This window comes from Microchirus variegatus, assembly GCF_963457635.1.
Source record: "Microchirus variegatus genome assembly, chromosome: 1".
Taxonomy (NCBI): domain Eukaryota; kingdom Metazoa; phylum Chordata; class Actinopteri; order Pleuronectiformes; family Soleidae; genus Microchirus; species Microchirus variegatus.
In genome coordinates, this window is record NC_139802.1 from 31,527,027 (window position 1) to 31,546,936 (window position 19,910).

At 40.0% G+C, this 19,910-nt stretch overlaps 1 protein-coding gene across 1 annotated transcript in view; it reads right to left on the reverse strand.

Moving 5' to 3' along the window:
- The window catches only part of LOC310937527 (inactive dipeptidyl peptidase 10-like), a gene marked incomplete at both ends in the record, with an annotated part of 48,442 nt that overhangs the window by 23,188 nt on the left and 5,344 nt on the right, over positions 1–19,910 (reverse strand). Inside the window, 2 exons of the mRNA XM_083901810.1 lie at positions 5,747–5,842; positions 6,299–6,413. Of these exons, the coding sequence (XP_083757936.1) occupies positions 5,747–5,842; positions 6,299–6,413 (211 nt within the window). The remainder of the gene's footprint in view (positions 1–5,746; positions 5,843–6,298; positions 6,414–19,910) is intronic.

Genomic DNA, 19,910 nt, shown 5'->3' on the forward strand with positions numbered 1-19,910 from the left:
CGTGCCTTGTGTGGTCAGGAAGCAACTTTGAGCAGCGACGTGTTTGATTGTTTTTGCTCTGAAGAGGGTCGAGATGAAATATTATCTTGATGATTTTTCCGCACTTGTTTCACGGCCGCTGAACTGGAGAAGCCACATCTTAATTCTCCGGGTTATTGAATAATTTTCTTTAAGTGTCTGGACGTGATCTTGGCATCCCGAGGCTACGGGAGGCTCATTTTGAGTCTCTCCCTGCCTCCTGCTTTGTTTCACTCAATTTATCAACAGTCTGCTGTTTCTTGAAGCACTATTATAAGAGATCTAATGTAAGTGTCCCTCGTGCTATTAAATTAGGGGGAGCAGCTGAAGCTCGGCTGGGATGTTAGAGCAGGGAAGAGGAAATGAGTTGAGGGGGGGGAAGGGGGTGTCAAGGAAGCTATTTTCATCACAGGCGTGTTTGAATTACATGCACAGCATCTCCTGGAGGCCCAGCAGTAAATTCAGGTGTAGACCGCGGGCCCTCAGTTCTCATCACATCCAGTCGATTTTAAGATTTACACCACAAAACATGCCAGACGTTAATTTCCCAACTTTGTCATCAGTCTCGACAAAACAGGTAATGGGACAGCTGACCCTGTTGGGCAGAGAAATTCATTATGGGGTGGTTGTGCAAAAACAAACTTCTCACACTCTCTCAGTTGATATAATGCAGCCACTGTCAAACACGAGCCGTGAACTGTGAATGTGAATCCATACGTACAACACGATGGGCTGACCATGCACTCCAGCATGGATATAAAGATTTAGGTCAGTCTCCTGCAGACATGGCATGTCAAAATAACCCATAACCCCCGCCACTGCACAGCAAACGGCGGGTAAAACTGAAGATGAGCTGCTGCTGCCAGTGCAGCACGAATATCAGTTAAATATCCAACTTCCAACTAATTTTACCAAAACCGCCGCTTTAGTCCTGATTAAAAGTGATGATTCTTGTTTCACAGTATGTACCTACCTTTTCTGTTGCAGTTAATGTTGTTGTGTTTATGTTACTGCCGTTGTGTTTAAGCTAATGATGTGTTTTCAGCGAATGTTGTTGTGTTTATCCAATGGTGTTTTAGTTAATGTTGTGGTTTAGTTAATGTTGTGGTTTAGTTAAATATTGTTCTGTTTCAGTTAATGTTGTTGTGTTCAAGCTAATGTTGTTGTGTTTTAGCTGATGTTGTGTTTTAGCTAATGTTGTTGTGTTTTAGCTCAAGTTGTATTTTAGCTAATATTGTGTTTTAGTTAAAATTGTGTTTCAGTTAATGTTGTTGTGTTTTAGATAATGTTGTGTTATAGTTAATGTTGTGTTTTAGTTAAAATTGTGTTTCAGTTAATGTTGTTGTGTTTTAATGTTGTGTTTCAGCTAATATTGTGTTTTAGCTAATGTTGTGTTTCAGTTAATGTTTCACATATAGTTATGGAGGTCTACTTACATATATTAACTTGTTTTTTATGGTCAAAAACCTCCTAGTTGCTGGAAACGAGCCGATAGAAATCTGTCCTTTTTGAAGCACTTGTCAGCCGCGCCATTTCAGACATAAATCTCGCCCGAGAAGACAGACAGTGTTGTGATTGGCCAGTACCCCGGAAGTGACATTCGGCACACCGCTCTCAGAAGCGCAGCTCCCCCCTCTGGAACGGTGGATGCACTGCTACTCAATATCAAAACATTGTTTTAACAATGTTTAAAAATAGCTTCTTCATGACTCCCCGCCGCAGTCCCTTTTATGACTTTGACCCAGAGTCAGACCCAGAGTCAGAAGACATTGTCGCTCGTGAAACACCTCCACAACGGACGTTATTCGTCTTATGCGGTTCAATGTACGCAACCGGATGTGCCCGGACTAGTGCCCGGAGCAGGAGGATCTGTTGTTCAGGAGAATCGTTGTTTACGTAACTCGAGCGGGATCTCGCTGAGCCTGAGATTACAATAAAACACAGCGTTTTCAGCAATGGCTGAACTGTTTGTTTAGAACCTTCAGGGCTTCGTAAAACAAGGTAATGACGTAGATACACACTAAAAAACGGCGTTAATTGGAACTTCCGGTCTAGGTCCGCTTTAATGTTGGGTTTTAGTTAAATGTTGTTCTGTTTCAGTTAATGTTGTGTTTTATTTAATGTTGTTATGTTTCAGTTAATGTTGTTATGTCTCAGTTAATGTGGTTGTGTTTCAGTTAATGTTGTTGTGTTTTCCCATTTGCACTGTTGATTTGCACTTCAGGTCCACCATAGACGACACCCAAGCACAAGCTGCTTTCCATGGTTGCTACAGCTTAAAGCAATTCAATCAATTCAAGAGTTTTTAAGACTTTTAAGTTGCCACTTGAATGATATTTACGATAAATGTTACAATAAACTAAACAAAAAAACATCAACAATGCAACAGAGCAAATAAGAGAAATACATGGCAAAAAACTTGCTGTTGTAGACTGGGGACATTTCAGGGACGTTGCCTGGCTCATGTGCTGCCATGTGGTTGGCATGCAGCGTACATCTGCTCTGAGCGTCTCGACAGACACACAATATTATCTTAATATTAATGATCTTAAAAACACAACAAAGCTCCATCTGAGTGGAACTGCAGAGTGAATGGTGCTCTACATATTAAACACTAAAAATTGTTCGATTTCATTGTCTGACTGTCTGCACATACTGGTAGAGCTGAAAGAAATTCTGCCACATCAATTGTTGCTACAGATCAAACATGCGTCCGTGCTTCTGTCCTCTCAGGCATGTGTACACATATTTCTCTCTGTGTGTGTTAGAAGATATCTGAAGCAAGAGTCTATAATGAGAAGCCACAGGCCACAGGACTTGTCATTAGTATTATCTCCCTGTGGAAAGACAGGACACAGCAGGCGTTGAGGATCCAGAGCAGGAAAACCATCCCTCACTGTCCTTCTCCCTCCTCTCCTGTCCTTGTGTCTCTCCTCCCTCCTCTCCTACCTACTGTTGACGTTATGTAGACATTTAGTCGCCATTTGCGCTCCTGAGATCACAAATGACGTAAGAACATCACTGACAAATTCATTTTCTTCTGTGCTTTTTGCGTTTCTCTCTCTCTCTCTTTCTTGCAAACACAGTCTGCCATGCTGCTGAACACCACAGCTTCTCCACATTTGGACGACTGGTGGATCGATGTGGAGGAAGAGTGAGTCGCAGGTCAGGGTCGTGCCGCAAAACCTCCAGCAGAAAACATCTTACGTAACACGGGAAGAAAAGAGCCGGGAGGAGAAAGGTCAGTGGACTGTAGGTGAAGAGATCTGATATGAACAAAGTGGTGGTGATAGACGTAATTCTACTTCACCTTTGCGACTGAGATTAAAGTGGCACTGTCCTTCCCAAGGACAAGTTGACAAAACCCTGCAATTAAAGTCTGACCCCCATCTGTACACCTGAGCTACAGCTGCTAGAAAGAAGATATATAATTGTGTCACTGGTTGTCCTTCTGGCAGATGAGAAGCATGAAATGTCCAGTGTAGAGTTTATTAGCAGAAATAAAATGCACTACAGTACATGACTGCATGAGCTCTAAATGAAAACAGTTTTAGTATTTTAAATGTACATGTTTCCTTCTGCGGCAACCCTGAATAGGCATGATTTGAAGCAGAAGCTTACTATGCAAACAAAGATGAATGACATCCTTTATGTTATGTGAAGGCCACAATAGTTCCCTGACTTAGGGTGCTTTCACACCTACAGTGTTTGGTCCCGTGGTTCGGTTCGTCTGTGTTGGTGTGAATGTAATCTTGGTACTTTGGTACGCACCAAATCAACTGGTCCGAGACCTGCCTGAAGGGGTGGTCTTGGAGTGCTTAATCTGCCCTACTGGTACGTTTCCGCTCGTGTGAAAGCAACCAAGGTTTTGCACCGTCCTCTGCCCAGCGTCAATCCCCACCGGGCGATTATGCCGGCCACACTCTTAGAAATAAAAGTGCTAAGTAGAACCATATAAGTTTCTTCAGCTTGTCCTCATAGGAGAACCCTTTTTGGCTTCAGGTACCCTTTTGGAGGGTTCCACCAAGAACCCTTTTAAAACCCTTTAGTCATGAAAAGGGTTTTAAAGGGTTCTCTGGATCAAAATGGTTCTTACTGTGGTTCCAGGTAGAGCAATTTAGCCAGCACTATGACGACGTTTTGCAACTGGAAGTGAGAGGCGTGACCTGCAACCAGGCTCCTATTGGACGATACCAGCTGTCAATCGCACTGGTGTCCAGCCGAGTGCTGTGCTCTAGTCTCCTCTAAAAGGGAACAATCATTCAAATAACAAAATTGACATCAAGTTCTCTCAGTTAGTGGTTTGTAAAAAACAAACCCAACTAATATGCTTCGTCAACATAATAATAATTATAGGCGTGGTTTCTGACGAAACAAACATTCACTTTCATTCATTCTGCTGCTGCTTTAGTGCAAAGTCCAATCTCCTGCAGCTGATGAATACAAATCATCATTCAGGAAATACAGATCCAACATCGCAACAAGCGAGACAGTGGAGACACACAAAGTGTTACTATTGTTATTTTTGGGATCTCAGAATCTGTCCCATGCAAACATGCAATCTGTTACTATTATTATGTTTCAGGTTCATCAGAGGGTGGAAGTCACTGCTGTCACGACACTGTGAGGCCATCTGTGTTTGGACATGCAGGTCAGCAGGCGTCGCGTCACTTCACTCATGTGTTTATGACGTGAACTAAAAAAAAGGTCACGAGCTGCAATCGTAACTGAAATGAAAATGAAAAACACGATTTGCCTGTTTTATTTTGGTAGTCTGTTTTCATTGCTCACGTTTCCTGTTTGTGCCTTTGCAGCTTCTTATTTACTTCACCCTCATGTTTCTTTTTTAGGCTTGCCTGTTGGTTCTTTTTTTTCACTTTAATTCTCCCTGGCATTTTTTTTTCTGCCTCCGCCTGACTAAGACTCTGATCTCCTGTGTTTTTCATGAAGGATACTGAACTTTTCCCCTGTGTCCTGGTCTGTTTAGCGCCTCGTTCTGTCTTTTTGCCCGATTTTTTGGCTAGATGACTCTGTGATCCCTGTGGGAGAAACGGCACAAACGACCTCAGTATTTCTTCCTGACTGTGGCCCTGAATGCATCACGGATTTCCCAAAGGTGTCTCCACAGTATATGTGATTAACTTTTAAAAGAGAGGCCAAATGAAGACATTTGTGTTTTTTTTGTTGTTTTTCTTTGAGCGGCATGAAGGACAAGGTTTACCTGCCTGAGCAGCTGCTGCTATACAAGCCATCGCACTTCCTTCTACCTTCATGAATTTTCCTCTGCCGACAGCTCACAGTTAGCAGCTCATTCAAAGACTATAATCTTGGAGGAGAAATGGTTTTAATAAATGTTGAATTATTGCCGGCTCCCTTCTTTTCTCTGACAAATGTTTGGAGTCTGTAATGAAACCTCAGGTGCAGGGATTTTCATTTTCTACTAACACTTACCACAGCGCTCTGAACTCATTTCATCGCCGCTGACAGGAAGATCGTGTCCGCCCTGTGCTGACACGAGTTTCTCTGGAATCGTACTGTTTAAAAAAAATAATCTGATCACCTTATAATTATCGAGTTATTTTAAAGTTAAGATCCAGCAACTTGTAATATGAAGTAACTTGTGCCTTCAATGACTGAATGACTTGAGTAATGTATAAAAAACATAATTAAAAACCATGTATTCACTGATTCTGTTGCTGCTGTTGTTTTTTCAATGACTTTTCCTCACCGCTGATCCACTTGGCCTCCGGGTCATGAACGCCGAACTCTGGCTTCCACAGATCCGACACAGTCAGCCTGGACTTGCTGCTGCCGGGAATCTCAACTGTGTGGAAAAAAAATACAAATCAACAGCTCATCTTCACAGATTTACCGCTCAGGAACAAAGGGGGCGAAGCAATGAAGAGCAAACGGAGACAAGAGGCAGCAAAGACAGTAAAGATAACGATAATAAATAATAAACATGCATTACCAAAAAAAAAAGTACAATATATACTGATATTAATAACGAAAAAAACACTAAAAAAGTCGGAAAAAAACATACAAAATGTTTAAAGGGAAAAGGCTCGTAAATAGCGAGAGCTCCTGCAACAGGCTGCCACACTGCAGGATGAATGTGTTTTGGCTTTCTGCAGCACATTATTCACGTTCCATTTGTCTTGGTTTTGGTTTGCGTGTGAACATCTTAAAGTTAAAAAGAGACATTGATTGATAAGTTTTATTTTTAGAGCCCTTCTGAGACATGTGTCCACCCATATTTGGACACAGTCAGTTGACATACCAGGCGTGAGGACGACGACAGACATGGTGATGAGCGAGCAGACCACCACGATGACCAGCAGGGAAATGGCAATGCCTTTCCAGTTCCTCTGTGGAGGACTGACGTCCACATACTCCTGCGGACACACACACACACACACACACAAAAACAAGTCTAATTTATCATGCTGTGATTATCAACAATTATTTCCTGCTCAGACACAATGTGGAGCTCCAACTCTGACACCGAGTGAGAGAGTCTACGAGGACAAAGATCATGATACCGTCTTTTGTCATTTTGAAACAGGAAATAGACAAATTGCTCGAATGGAGTGTCGTTAAAGGTCCAGTGTGTAAGAATGAGTGGCATCTTATGGTGAGATTGCAGGGTCATGACCCCTGGATTACTCCTTGCGATTTATTTAGTTTGAACTTGGGGATTTAATTCTTTGTTTCTGTTTTGTCTTTCCCTTGTTTCCCTTGTAATTCTTCCTCGTGCGTAGTTTTACGCCCTCCCCTAATTGACTCATCCACAGTCATATGATTCACCTGTGTTCAATTATCCCTATTGCCCCTATTTTATACCTTTTCCTACTATTTTGCATGGTTTTTTGTCTCTTTTATTTAGTGATATTTTTTATTGCAAGACTGTTTCGTTTCAGTCCTGCATTTTGGATCCTAATGTTTGTTAACGTAACACTAAAGCAGTCTTTGTACAGCAGATAGGATGTAAACACTCTTTAAGTCTCTCCACGCTTGCATTTTTATTTCATTTTCCATTTTCTACCCCTCTTTTTCTTCTTCTTCTTTGTTGGTTTATGCATCAGGTTTATGTAGGTAAAGCATTTCTTCTTCATTTACATTTTAAGCTTCTACCTTAAAACATGAAACAACAAGCTGTGGCTGGTTTGTACATTTGTACATCTGTCACACAAGGCCTAAAACACTTGACATTACAGTCCAAAACAGCACATTAAGAAAATAAAGTAACTACTTTCAAACAAACGTGTTTATAAGCAGATTTGTTTGCTTTCTTCTCAAATATGTTACTACCAGATGAATTGAGCGTTGAATTCTGCATCGTCATGACAGTCTAGACAGTTTTATCTCCTCAAAGGTGTTATTACACTAAAAGTATTTTCAAAAATAAAGAAGAGAAAACACAGCATAAAGCTTAGTCTGAGCCTGTGATTCTGGGAATCACCACTTCATTTAAGTCTCTTTGAGGGCAAAGACATTTTAATAATGTTATTTTCTGACCCTGCTGTCCTGGTTACATCATCCTCCAGAGCACACAGATCTTTTTTCTCTCTCTCTCGCGTCAGGCTTGGTTTGTGAAAAGTTACCTGGAAGATCGAGAGACACGGGCTGAGAATGATGTAAGGAGGGATTTCAGTTCATCTTTAACGGCTGGAGAGTGGATGAGGACGAGCGCGTGCCGGTGACCAGCTGTGTCACACAGCACAGAAGATTAATAGAAAAAGTGTCGCGGGGCATTTTATTCAGATTCCCTCTGAGTTTCAGAGAGACACGGAGACAGATGACGTGAGGTGAGGCCTTTCTCCAACACATCAAAAATGTCAAACTTCTGCAGCGACTTGACTCACTTCTTCTACTTCTCCTTTACCACCATGACATTGACATCAACGGTACAAAATCTTCCCATTTAAAACCAGACTGATGAGTTCAAACGTGTTGCTTGTTCGCAAGTGTGGATGGTGTCATTTTCACCTTCTAGAGACAGTTCTAGTGTTGTTGAAAATAAATCGTTTATAAGCTGCGTTGAGGATGTGGACGATTCTGCATCAGTGCAGTGGCACATCGTCCATTGTACCCAGTCGCTAAGAGCTGCAGCTTGACTACATTCATTTGTTTTGGGGGGGGGGGGGTACATATATGAATTTAATCAATCGTGTTTAAAATCATATTTAAGTTCACATCTATCAGGCTGCTTATACTGGGTGACGAAAAAGTGGTAAAAACTGTATTGTGGTTTGAATCAAACGAAATCATCGACATGTGATCACATCTACTCTTGACTGATGCATCGAAGCAAAAGTGCGACCATAATTTATGTGCAGGTGGGCGGAAAGATCAAATAATCACAGAATCCGACGTAAAATGTGTAAATTGTGTACATAATTAAGCGTAATTATGGGAGGATTGCGACGACGAAAGCATTTTCAGTGAACTGCGGTGCCCAAAAATCACAATATAAGAGGAAGAAACGCGACCATAACAATCTGTATCACTGCTGCCGAAGACTGTAATTAATGAAGCAGGAACACACACATGCATGCACGCGCGCACACACACTGCTTGCTTTCATGTTCCACTGAAGTGAATTCGAACAACAGACTGTTGCAGTGAACTGTGTCTGCTCAGGCTGCCTTCACTCACTCACACTCACACACGTGCGCGTGCACACACACACACATGCACTCACAGCTGTGGGTGGAGCATTCTTTGCACACCACTGGGCCATTAACTTCTCTCTGAGTATTAGTTCAACGTCTTGGAGCTAATTCTCTGCGTGGTGCGTGTGTGTGTGTTCTTGTGTTTGTTATCTCTTTTCTGGCATCAACACTGACCTTGTCAGGACTATTAGTCCTCACGGAGGCCAAAACCTGGTCCTAATGAGGCAGATCTCCATTCAAGGTTAGGCCTCGCCCTATTTTAATTATGGTAAGGCATTAACTGGTTATGGATTTAAATTGTGGCCCTGCTTAGCATCGTGCAGGCAGCGAGTACCAACCGAGAAGGTTATCTGAGCACTGCAGGAATGTACAATAAGAAGACCAACCTGGCAACCCAACAGTCAGTTCTGCACAACAGCTTCTTAAGGAGGAGGAAGAGCAACACTGTCCGTGCCTCAGCAGACACTGTATGACGCTGTGTGGACTGTGTGTAGAGAGAGCAACCATCGGAAATGCATCGATCAATAACTGTTTTCTCACAGCTATATGTTCTGAAACTGCAGGATTTATAAATATTGCAAATCGTCTTGAGGCATTTGATTACGTCTCAGTGTTTACTTATCAGTTTAATCGACCAAAAACATTATTTTGTTGTCGTATTAGTGATTTGGTGCGTGAGTCATATTTCTTTCTTTCAGTCTTCTATTGTCGACTGCGCGTTCTGTAACTCCACATTTCTCCCTTAATATTTGTACTTTTATTACTAAAGTGAACATTTGACTTCTGGCTAAGATGAACTGTCCTTGGCAAATCAACAAATAAAGTAACTGCTTCAACTGGAGAACAAAAACAACCCTTAGATGAAGCACTATGTCTGTGTGTATGCAGGATTCCTTCAATTCTCAGGTTTCCATCAAAAGAAGAAGACTAATGTACAAAGTCGATAAACCTCAGACCAAAACAAACTTACCACTTGATACTACAGTGTATAGGATGTCAGGGAGTAAAATATACAGCAATGATTCATCATCATCAACAACAACAGCGACAAACAAGAAAATGCATATATGCAAATGCACCACAGATTTCCTACAGACTGCAATCACAACTTTGTTGTGGAAAAGCTGGAAACTGTATCTACACTGAGAAAATAAACAGTCTTATTTTTTTATTTTTTTAATCAATTCCAGTTTTTACATTTTAATTCTATCATAAACTATGCAGAAATAAAAACAAAGAAAATCCAAATATTAAGTGCCATTAAATCACTAGTATCAATATTCGCATTTACGTGCAAAATGGTAAGAGAAAAGCCTGTTGTGACTCGGTTGTAATGACTATACTTTATTCTATTTTTGGTTGATTTTTGCTTGAATTTAAACAAAGAATTGCTGTAATTTTCCGAGCACGCACCAGCAAAGCGTAACCACAGGTTTTTTCCCCCACATTGTCCTTCCAAATTTGTCACACTGTGCCTGTCTCTTCTTCACTCAAACAACACGCACACACAAACACACGTGATTGTTGTTTTTTATGGTATCTACCTCATCCTGCTGCGTCTCCTTTGGTTTCTTCTTGGTCGGGTCTTTGGACGCGGTCATTGTAACCGAGGAACAGCCTCGTTTCTCCGCCTGAATCCAGCGGCTCACCCCGATAATAACATGCACACCCGTCAATTCAGCACGAGCAGTGGCGAAATAACACTTCCGGATTTGATTTTCAAAATGAAAGCCCTCTAATTAACTTTCTTATGAAAGATCATTAAAATATAAAATAAATGTTAATTGTCATATATATATATTTCCATGAATATTGTATCATTGTATAGGTCTGATACAAAGTTCAACGATCATTTTCTGCCTCTTAATGAAATAAATAATGCAAATCATGATTAAATAATACTAAGTTAAATAATAATACCCAGTCTGGACAATTTTCAGAATTTAAAATTGGCTCCGACACTCTCACAGTTTGGTAATCCTTGCTTCATTAATTATTTACACAGTTCAGGGAATCGAGGAATTTAAAATTTGCAGCCTATCTTGCTCTACCAGTGGTCAAAATCTCTCACTTCATTATCAATATAGCTGCACACTGATGTCCATAAAAATGTATCCATATTGCAACATATAACCATGATTTTAGTCTTGATAGATCCCTTTTGAGCTGACAGTTTTTGAAATTGACTTTTATTTTTTATAATGAAAGCATTGCTTCCGGTGTGACTTCATATGTTTCTGGTCAACTTTGATGCAGCCAGTGTCACATTTTTTTTTTACTGTGCAAATAGGACAACCCATCCATCCATGTCTGTGTCTCTGTCCATGGTGCTGAATAAACTGAGTGATGTAGAGCTGTCCATGGTGCTGCCAGGAAACGTGGGGGAAAACAATGAAATGCTATCATATAGTAGGTCCACTTACTCTATCCCAGCATGTGTTCATGATTTAAAAACATTTAAAGAGTGTTTAAATTAGCAATAAACGTATGTGACTGTAAAACCTGTTACAATGACCTGTTTCCCACGTTTTAATGAACGTACTGAAAATAAGTGCTTTATTCATTCGATGCCATTTTGTGTCAAATACCCTAATTATTAATGATATCAAAAAGTCGTTAAATATTTACTCACATTAACAAGTCCCATGTATTATACAGCTGCTCGGTTAATTAAAGCCGTGGAGTCAGTCATGAGGTTATTCATTAATTTAACCAAGAGTCATGTATGTAATTTAATTGGCAATCTGGTTTGCTGACAGATTATGCAACAGACGTCACAATTCAATTATAAAGGACTGAATCATCTTCTTACAATCTCTCCCTCTATAATACTACATCAAACTTTTGATAAAATAATAATAAAAATTTGACTAAATTCGATATAACAAAACAGTAACACACTAATGTGGAAAGGGAATTGTGGGAGTAGAATATGGATGAAAACTGTCCTAATATACTCTTCTTTGGTACAAAGCAGAGAGGCAGAATACAAAGAGGAAAGAGAAGACGTAATGATTGATTAAACTGATAACAAAACACCATCACAAACCCAGCAGCCGACCATAAAGGCTTCAAGGGAGAAGAGTAAGGAAAAAGGAATAAGAAGGAGGCAGTGATGGAACATTATGATTGCAAACTGTCATAAAGTACCACAGAAGAAGAGGATTTCAAAGGAAAGAGGCATGGAGGAACGAGAAGTAGAAATGGATGATAGAATCCAGAAGAAGGCCGTAATGCAAGATTACAGATGTCAAACTGCAGTAAAAACTACCAGCAGCAACCAACAAAAACTGCAGAACGGCTTCTGTGCTAGTATTTGTAGCTCGTTTGTGAATTATTACGAGTAAAGTAGTGTAATATTCCCATAGAGAGCTGCTATGTGAGGTATTTAGGGGTATTTTTTGCATCTGATGTCATCACTCTATGATTCCCCACAGTATCACTTCGCAGACTTGAGAGCATTCTGCAATAAATCTAGTATTAGAATATCCCTTGGAAATAAATTATAGGATTACGGTGCAGAACAAGGCCTCGTCTGAAATCCCTCCGAGCAAAATGAAGCGAGACAATCGAGCAGATCAGTAACCAGCTGGCCTTTCCTGCTGCCAAGTGACGGAATGCAAACTGATAGGTGTCACAGAGAAAGCCCTGAAGACGCAGACTGCACCAACGACACACACACACACACACGCACAAACATCAGAAAATAATCATTTCTTCCCCTCCCTCCACACCCATGAGAATGGAAGAGTGATGTTAAAGGACAATCCAGCCTGCACATATGAGTCTACATGTGGACACTTGAAAGGACGTGCAACTTTTCAGCATTTTCAGCGATACGCACCGTTTTAAAGGGTTAAACAGTTGTACAGATAATTGATAATTGTGAAGATAAAGAAAAGGATTGTTTTGTTATTGACTGTTATTGCAGTCAGGGCTGATGCTGTTGAGAGAAAACTGGATTATTTGTAACAACACCTTGTTTTGTTGCAGGCATTGTCATTATATAACCTGTAAATCCACAATGTGTAAAAATGGCAATTGGCTTTAGAATGAAATGTGTTGTGTTGTGTCTTAGAAAGAGTCAAAAAGGCCCCTTTTAACTTAGAACAGAGCATTTAAGCTGTTTTTTTCCCCATTACTATATTAAAACATATATACAGAGGCTATAAGACTGTACAATACAAAGTGTCTTATATCCATTTTTCAGCTCAACCTATAGGCAATCCGATGATGTGATTTTTTTCCCCCTATTTTCACCAACACACCTAAGCAAAAGGTACACACTTTTTGAAAAAATCGTATTTAAACAGGCCACTTTATTAGGTACACATATGTGCCAAGCTTGGATGTATTTTTTTTAGATGTAACAAGTGCTTACTGTTGCCTTTCTCTCATCTTCTTTGTCCCCCGCACAACTGCTGTGCACTGGATATTTCCTCTTTTTTTCTGACCAGCCTCTGTAAAAATGGTCATGTGTGAAAATCCCAGTTGATCAGCAGATTCTGAAATAGTCAAACCAACAATCAATGTCACTTACATCAGTTTTCTCCCTCGATCTGAAGCTCTGTTTGAACTTCAAACGCACCGAGTTGCCACCATGTGATTGACTGATCGCACATTTGCCTTAACAAGCAGTTGAGCAGGTGTACCTAATAAAGTGGCAATCGCAAGTTTATCTTACAGTGGAGATGAGGCGACGTTTACATTCACGCGCTGTGTTCCACGGCTAGAAAAGATAGTTACGAGACAAAAGCAGCGTCCGTTTTGATTGATGAGGCTGTCGGTTGGAATTTCTGCTCTGATTCACACACTTGTCTCACTTTATAAGAAATATATGACATTATAAAATGTGTCAGCTACATGCAGCAGGTGTAGGCTGTTGGGGGGGTGAGACTGGATAACCTCTGTGAGTCTGAGCAGCAACAGAAACTATTTGGGATCATGGGCATAGGTTTGCCTTGTTGTATATACTGTAGAATCAAGAGTTTTTGGAACTTCACTGTATCACATACTCTTCCACACAATTTTCACCCTGAAAATATAATTCTGTCTCTTGCAAGTCACTGAACTTTATGGACTTTTAGTATTGCACTGCTATAATTCAAATGAGCAATTTCCTTGCACAGTATGTGTTAAAGCTGTTTTAAAGATAAGAGAGGAAACTTAATACCAACCTGTGTAACATGATTTTTAAAGGAGATACATTACCATTCAAAAGTTTGGGGTCACCTGTACAATTTTCTGGTGTTGTCCATTAAAAACTCACACTTTTATCCATCAAAAGAGTTGCAAAACTGTTTTCAGCTGTGCTAACATCATTGCACAAGGGTTTTCAAGAGTTTTATAATCATCCAATAGCCTTCTAACGCGATTAGCAAACACTATGTACCATTAGAACACTGGAAATGGGCCTCTTTACCCCTATGTACATATTCCATTAAAAACCAGACGTTTGCAGCTAGAATCGTCGTTTGCCACATTAACAATGTATAGAGTGCATTTCTGATTCATTTAATGTTATATTCAGTAACAAAAAGTGATTTTCCTACAAAAATTTGACATTTCTAAGTAACCCCAAACTTATGAACGGTTGTGTATGTTTGTTTGTAAGTTTTGTTTTAGCTTGACACTAAATCTAATTTGTATTTTCTTCATTTATCAATATTTCCTCATCAGTATGTATCTTCTTATTTTCTTAGTCTCTGGTGTTTCTTCCTTGCTGATTGCTGAGATCTATAATTGAGTTTCTTCACCTCCGTGTTTCCTGTTTTTTCTGCTATATTGTGTATATATTGTGTATAAATGTGTATATATTTTTGTGCGTTGGCAGAAATTGTTGAGGGCCGATCCTTCTGGTTGGCAGCATAGAGGTACACTCTTAGTGTACACAGCATCCTGTAACTTATTGGAAGAAGAAGAATTTTTAAGCACATATTCATGGTCAAAATGTGGCCTTAATATCTCATCTTCTTTTCAAATAAATGGGCACGATCAGTGTGCAGTATAAGAAATGCTGGAGTTGGATGCTGTTTTAATTCTTTTTTTCTTTTTCTGAATGTTTTACATTTTTAAATGGCACAGCCGTCTCCTTGAGGCAAACTTGGTCCAGAAGGAAAAACAGAGCACAAAGCAACATCTTAATTTAAAAAATACTGCCACTGCATGATTGCATTCCCATATCCTCACTGTTTATGAGGCTCAGGTGAAGAAATGAAAGCGTTTTTTTCTTTGCTGTCATTCATTCTTTTGTCATAAAGCATTAAAAAAGATCTGTCCACGTGTATTCAATCTTTTATTTCAGCTCATGAATTCAGTTTCAAAAGCTTCAAAACAACTACAGGGACGTGCAGCCCGAGCACGTCCGCGGTGAGCAGTCTTACTTCTCACATGAAGACGAGACGTAAAAAGCGCGAGGTCAACGAGCCGGGAGTGAATGAGTGAAGGAAAGGGCGGCGCATTGTGAATTCAAAGGGGAGGCAGATGCTGAAGCTAATGGAGGTTGAGGAGGAAAGGGAAGAAACGGGGTGGATTAAGTGAAAGAAAGAGAGATGGAACAAAGTAAGAGGGAAAGGATCCTCAAAGCCTGAGGTTGGACACTCTCTCTCTCCTTCTCCATTAAATATTGAACAGGTGGAATCAGAAACCACGAGGAAATGATTGTGTTCTATCTGACCTCTGCTGATGTTTGGGAAGTTCACCACAGTCCCACAGGCAGAAACCTTATTCAGACCAAAAGCTTCTTTGTTCATTAGCATTTGTGTGAGCACATGCGTCATTAGTTCTTTGCATAACGTTGCCTTCAAGCTTGTTTTAGTTTTTGCCTGACATTATAAACACAATATCCTAGTACTTGAAGCAACAAGCTGCAGCACAATCTCTTCTTTGTTGTGTTTTGCATTTATCTGACTCATTTCTGGCCTTTTATTAGTTAGTTACTGTTTGTTATATTAGTTTAGGCTGTAAGTCTCCACTAGTTTTATGGCTGTTTGATTTAGGTTTAGATTGTTTTAGTTTAGGTGTAAACACAGAAGTGGTCCCTCTTTGTTAGAGAACTCCCTTTATTACCTAATTACGGCATCCTTTTAGTGATATGGTCTCTGTTCAGCCTTAAAACATGATGTTTATGATGCAATAACACCTGCGTCCAGGCTGTCAAACACAAACGTTACTAAATTAGCACCGAATTGCAACCAAAACGATGGTTTTAAAACGGAAGCCTCTGCGGTGTTTTAATGAGTTATAAGCCAAAAACAGCTGATGTTACTGCTCTTTTGCGATTTCCAAACCCTCCTGAGTTTTACTCTTGTTTAATCAAAGACAGATTCACACTTGTGAAGCCAGGAGAATGTAATTAACCTGCAGGGCTCCAGGTTTGGCTCCACTGAGGTCAAGTGGAGCGATAAGAGAGCCTTCTAAGTGGGTTCATTGACCCTGGAGGTTCTGGTCCTTCACTTTTATTTCTCTCTGGGATAAAAATATATATATATATATATATATATACCTGCAGCAGCTTTTTTCCCCTCCCAACCTTAAGGTTTGAAGACAATTGGAAGAGAAAACTGTGCATTGTTTTTTAAATCTTTACTTAAATTTCAACAGATAATGCAGTGTTTTAAAGTCATGCGATGCTTCACTTTGCTATTTGCAAAGAGGTTTTCCTCCATTTCCTGGAAAGGAAAAAACAACAAAATGTGATTTGTTTTTTTCACATAATAAATGACACAGCTCACAACAATCACAATTTTTTTAAATGTGGTGCTCAGACTATGAATGCTAATTTATACTTCAGTAGATTTTGCAGGGAAAGAAAATGGGTCTTGCTTTAAATCTCCTCCAGGCCTAAATATCCATTTATAGAAATTCAAAACTGCACAAGCACAAAGACAGTCAGCTGTGGGGGTGTGAAGCTGCTGGCAGATGAAAGGCATGCACCTGCAAAACCCATTAATCACCTCCGCGATGATACACGTGGATGTTGAAATTGTGGTTCAGGGATTTTGTGAAGGAATTAATCAAGAGTAAGCTTCTTATATTAATAACCAACACTTTTTTGTTATTGTTTTTGAGCAACAGTTGCGAAAATCAGCTAAAAACAGGCATCTTTTTAACCGTTATATATAGAATGCAGGATCATGATAATACTATGTAATCATCATAATGTGGATGACAAATGGCAATCTAACACACAGAGAATCAAGATACAAAACCCCACAGAGACTTCAAATGAGGAAAAAAATGTATCCACTATCGTGACCTAGAAAAATAAAAGTAGGTCAAGGTTTGGTGACTGACCAAGTGGGCAGCACTCATTTATCAACCCAGAGACCTGTCTGGGTTTCAGTCGTCCAAGCAACCATGGAGAAAGAACATACTGTCAAAACAGCAGGTGAATTGTGTTTATTTTGCCGGTGGGGATTATTCATGTGTCGTGATGTGTTTGGCCCGGACTGTAAATGTTCAACTACAGACAAATAAGAACCAAAAATCTCAAAATCTACTCATCGTTGGTTTGAGACAGAGTGAAAGTTAATTTAAAGGCGCCATATGTAAGAATGTGACCAAAAAGAAAAATTCAAAATACCATGGTCTTTTAGGTTTCGTTTTCTGACGTAACTGGCAACCCGTGATTGCTCGGCAGTTGAGACTCTACTGACTGCAATGATTGGTGATGCCAAAACATGATTTCAAAACATAAACATGATTTGCAGTCTGCAAAAGATTTTTTGGCTGTACTGTTGTTGGTGAGTTCAGTTTGTTATATGAACATTATTCCTGAGTTTCTGTGACATATTAGGAGGATTGTATGGCCAGTTGCTTTAGATTTATTACATAATGAACCTTTAATTATTAGCACTAACGTCAAAGTCTCTAAATCATACAGCTAATATTTCAGTGAAGCTTGTGTACATCAGCGGAATTGCTCCATTAAAGAACAATACTGTTGCGTGGTTTGGCTGCATTTGAAGGCACAGTGAATATACAGCTTTCAAGTGTGTTGGACAAATACCATTCAGTATTTTCAAAACATTTATCTAATGTCATAGATTCGAATATTCATCCTAACCCTCAGTAATCACAGTATATGAAAGGGATTAGGGTTCTGTCTCATTAGCGGAATATAAAAGCTGGCTTAGACGAGTGTTTCCTGGTTTTCCATTGGCTTACGTCTTGCACCACAAAACCGCAGCATCCTGTTTTCAAAGTCTCACGGAAAACACAATCAGCCGCTGTTTCATCGCTCGGGCTTACAAGAACAATCCTGACACACTCAGAGGAGCCTCAGTCTCAGGGCCCCCACTCTCTCCCTGGAGGCAGATGACACCCCTGGGAATTTATGCTGGAACACAGACACACACCACTTTTTTTTCCTCCTGACAATCTGTCACCGTGTCACCCAACGTAACATAAAACACACACATGTACACATACATTATAACTGATCAGTAAGATCGCAGCTCTAGAATATTTTCTGTGTAAAATATTCAGCTGGAGCTGAAGGTGCAAATCATCACACTCGCTCAGCACCTCCTACCGTGGTTTCTATAAATAAAAGCACACAGTGACACCTCACCTCAATGAACCTGAGCTCTGGGTCCATCATGCTGACGCCTCCAGTTAAAACTGGAACGCACCAAAACTCAAGCAACAAGGCGATCCAAATCCAATCGACTCAAAAAGCGGACAACTGTCTGACAAAAATAAAGAAGCAAGAAACAAACACAAGAAAGAAGCAAGAAAACGACTGTTGTCCTTCTCTTTGCCAGCGGTATGTCTGTCTCTGCCTTCTTTCTTTGGAGTAAACAGACGCCTGGCACACATACACACACATACACACACAAAACCCCTCTGTTCTGATTTTACTACATTAAAAAAATGGTGTCATTCATAAGTGAAATCAGTCAGCCCAGTTTCATTAGTGTGATAATCTAATTCTGTGTCAGGGGGAAATTATCTGGGTGCTCGAACCGAGGCCCGACCAGATGAACTGACTTGGTTTCTTTTGGAAAATGAGGCTAAAAGTTATTTTTGAGGCCACTTTATTATTGTTAACGTGAGGAAACTCAAGTGTAATCAATTGCATTTGATCTCTTAGGTAAATAAACTGCACAAGCGCTCCCTGAACAACTGCTTATCGACATGCCTGCATGTTCACTCGCAGCTGCTGCTGTCACCTTTATTGCGCAGCTCCAATGAAGTTTCCCAGGTGCAGTCTGAACAGGTAAAACAGTATGTTAAAAGACAGATGTACAACACATAACATGACCAGTGTGATACAAACACCATCAGAGGCCACTGCTTTTTCAGCTCTCTCAGTGTCTGTGTGTATATACGTGTGTATTTGTGAGGAAAGTAAAACTACACCGCAGCATCTTAGAGACCACATATTGTTTGGTGATTACTCACTCATTAACCCAGGGGGTGATAGAGGTTCCACTCTCAAGCTCAAACAAGTGTAACACTGCCCTCCTCGGTCATTCAATAATTATTATTCATTTTTCATATTGAGCAAAGCCCTTTTACGCTGTAAAAAAACAACAACAACACACCATTAAAACGGTCTCTGCAACTACCTCTCGAACACGATTCGTCGCTTCCTCGTCACAACTTTGGCATCTCGTCTGTTTGAGCAGAGGATACAGCCTTTACCGTTTTGATATAAATTGAAATACATCACCCCTGACACACTTAGAAAAATGGTATCTTCCATCATAACACACCTGGGTGTGATTGCCCAAGGACACAGCATTAACTATGGAAGAGAGAAATAACAGATTCTACAGCTTATCTCCTTTATTAATAATAATAATAATAATAATAATAATACAAATGTATGCATGTCCTGTGGATGAACGTATGGCTTTATATATATGTTGTTATGTAATGTGGAGAGTGCTCCAACAATGTCACTCTGGAAAGGTTTTACCCTTCATTACGTCACAGTGAGTGAGTTCAGATAATAAAGAGATGGACACTATCACTTTTTTAAAGCTATTTCTGCATAAAATCATAACACCTTTTACCTTACCGCCCATGTTCCTACCTGGAGAGAGAGGCTGTGGATCAGAGAGTTCATTGCTGAATCACAGAAGCTTTTATTAGTTCCTCCTTATCTCTGTCTCTCTCTGTCTCTCGCTGTCTTTCTCTGTGGTTTTTATTCCCCTCCATATACCGCACTTACTGTGGCTGTCCAACTCAAGCAATTAACTCAACATC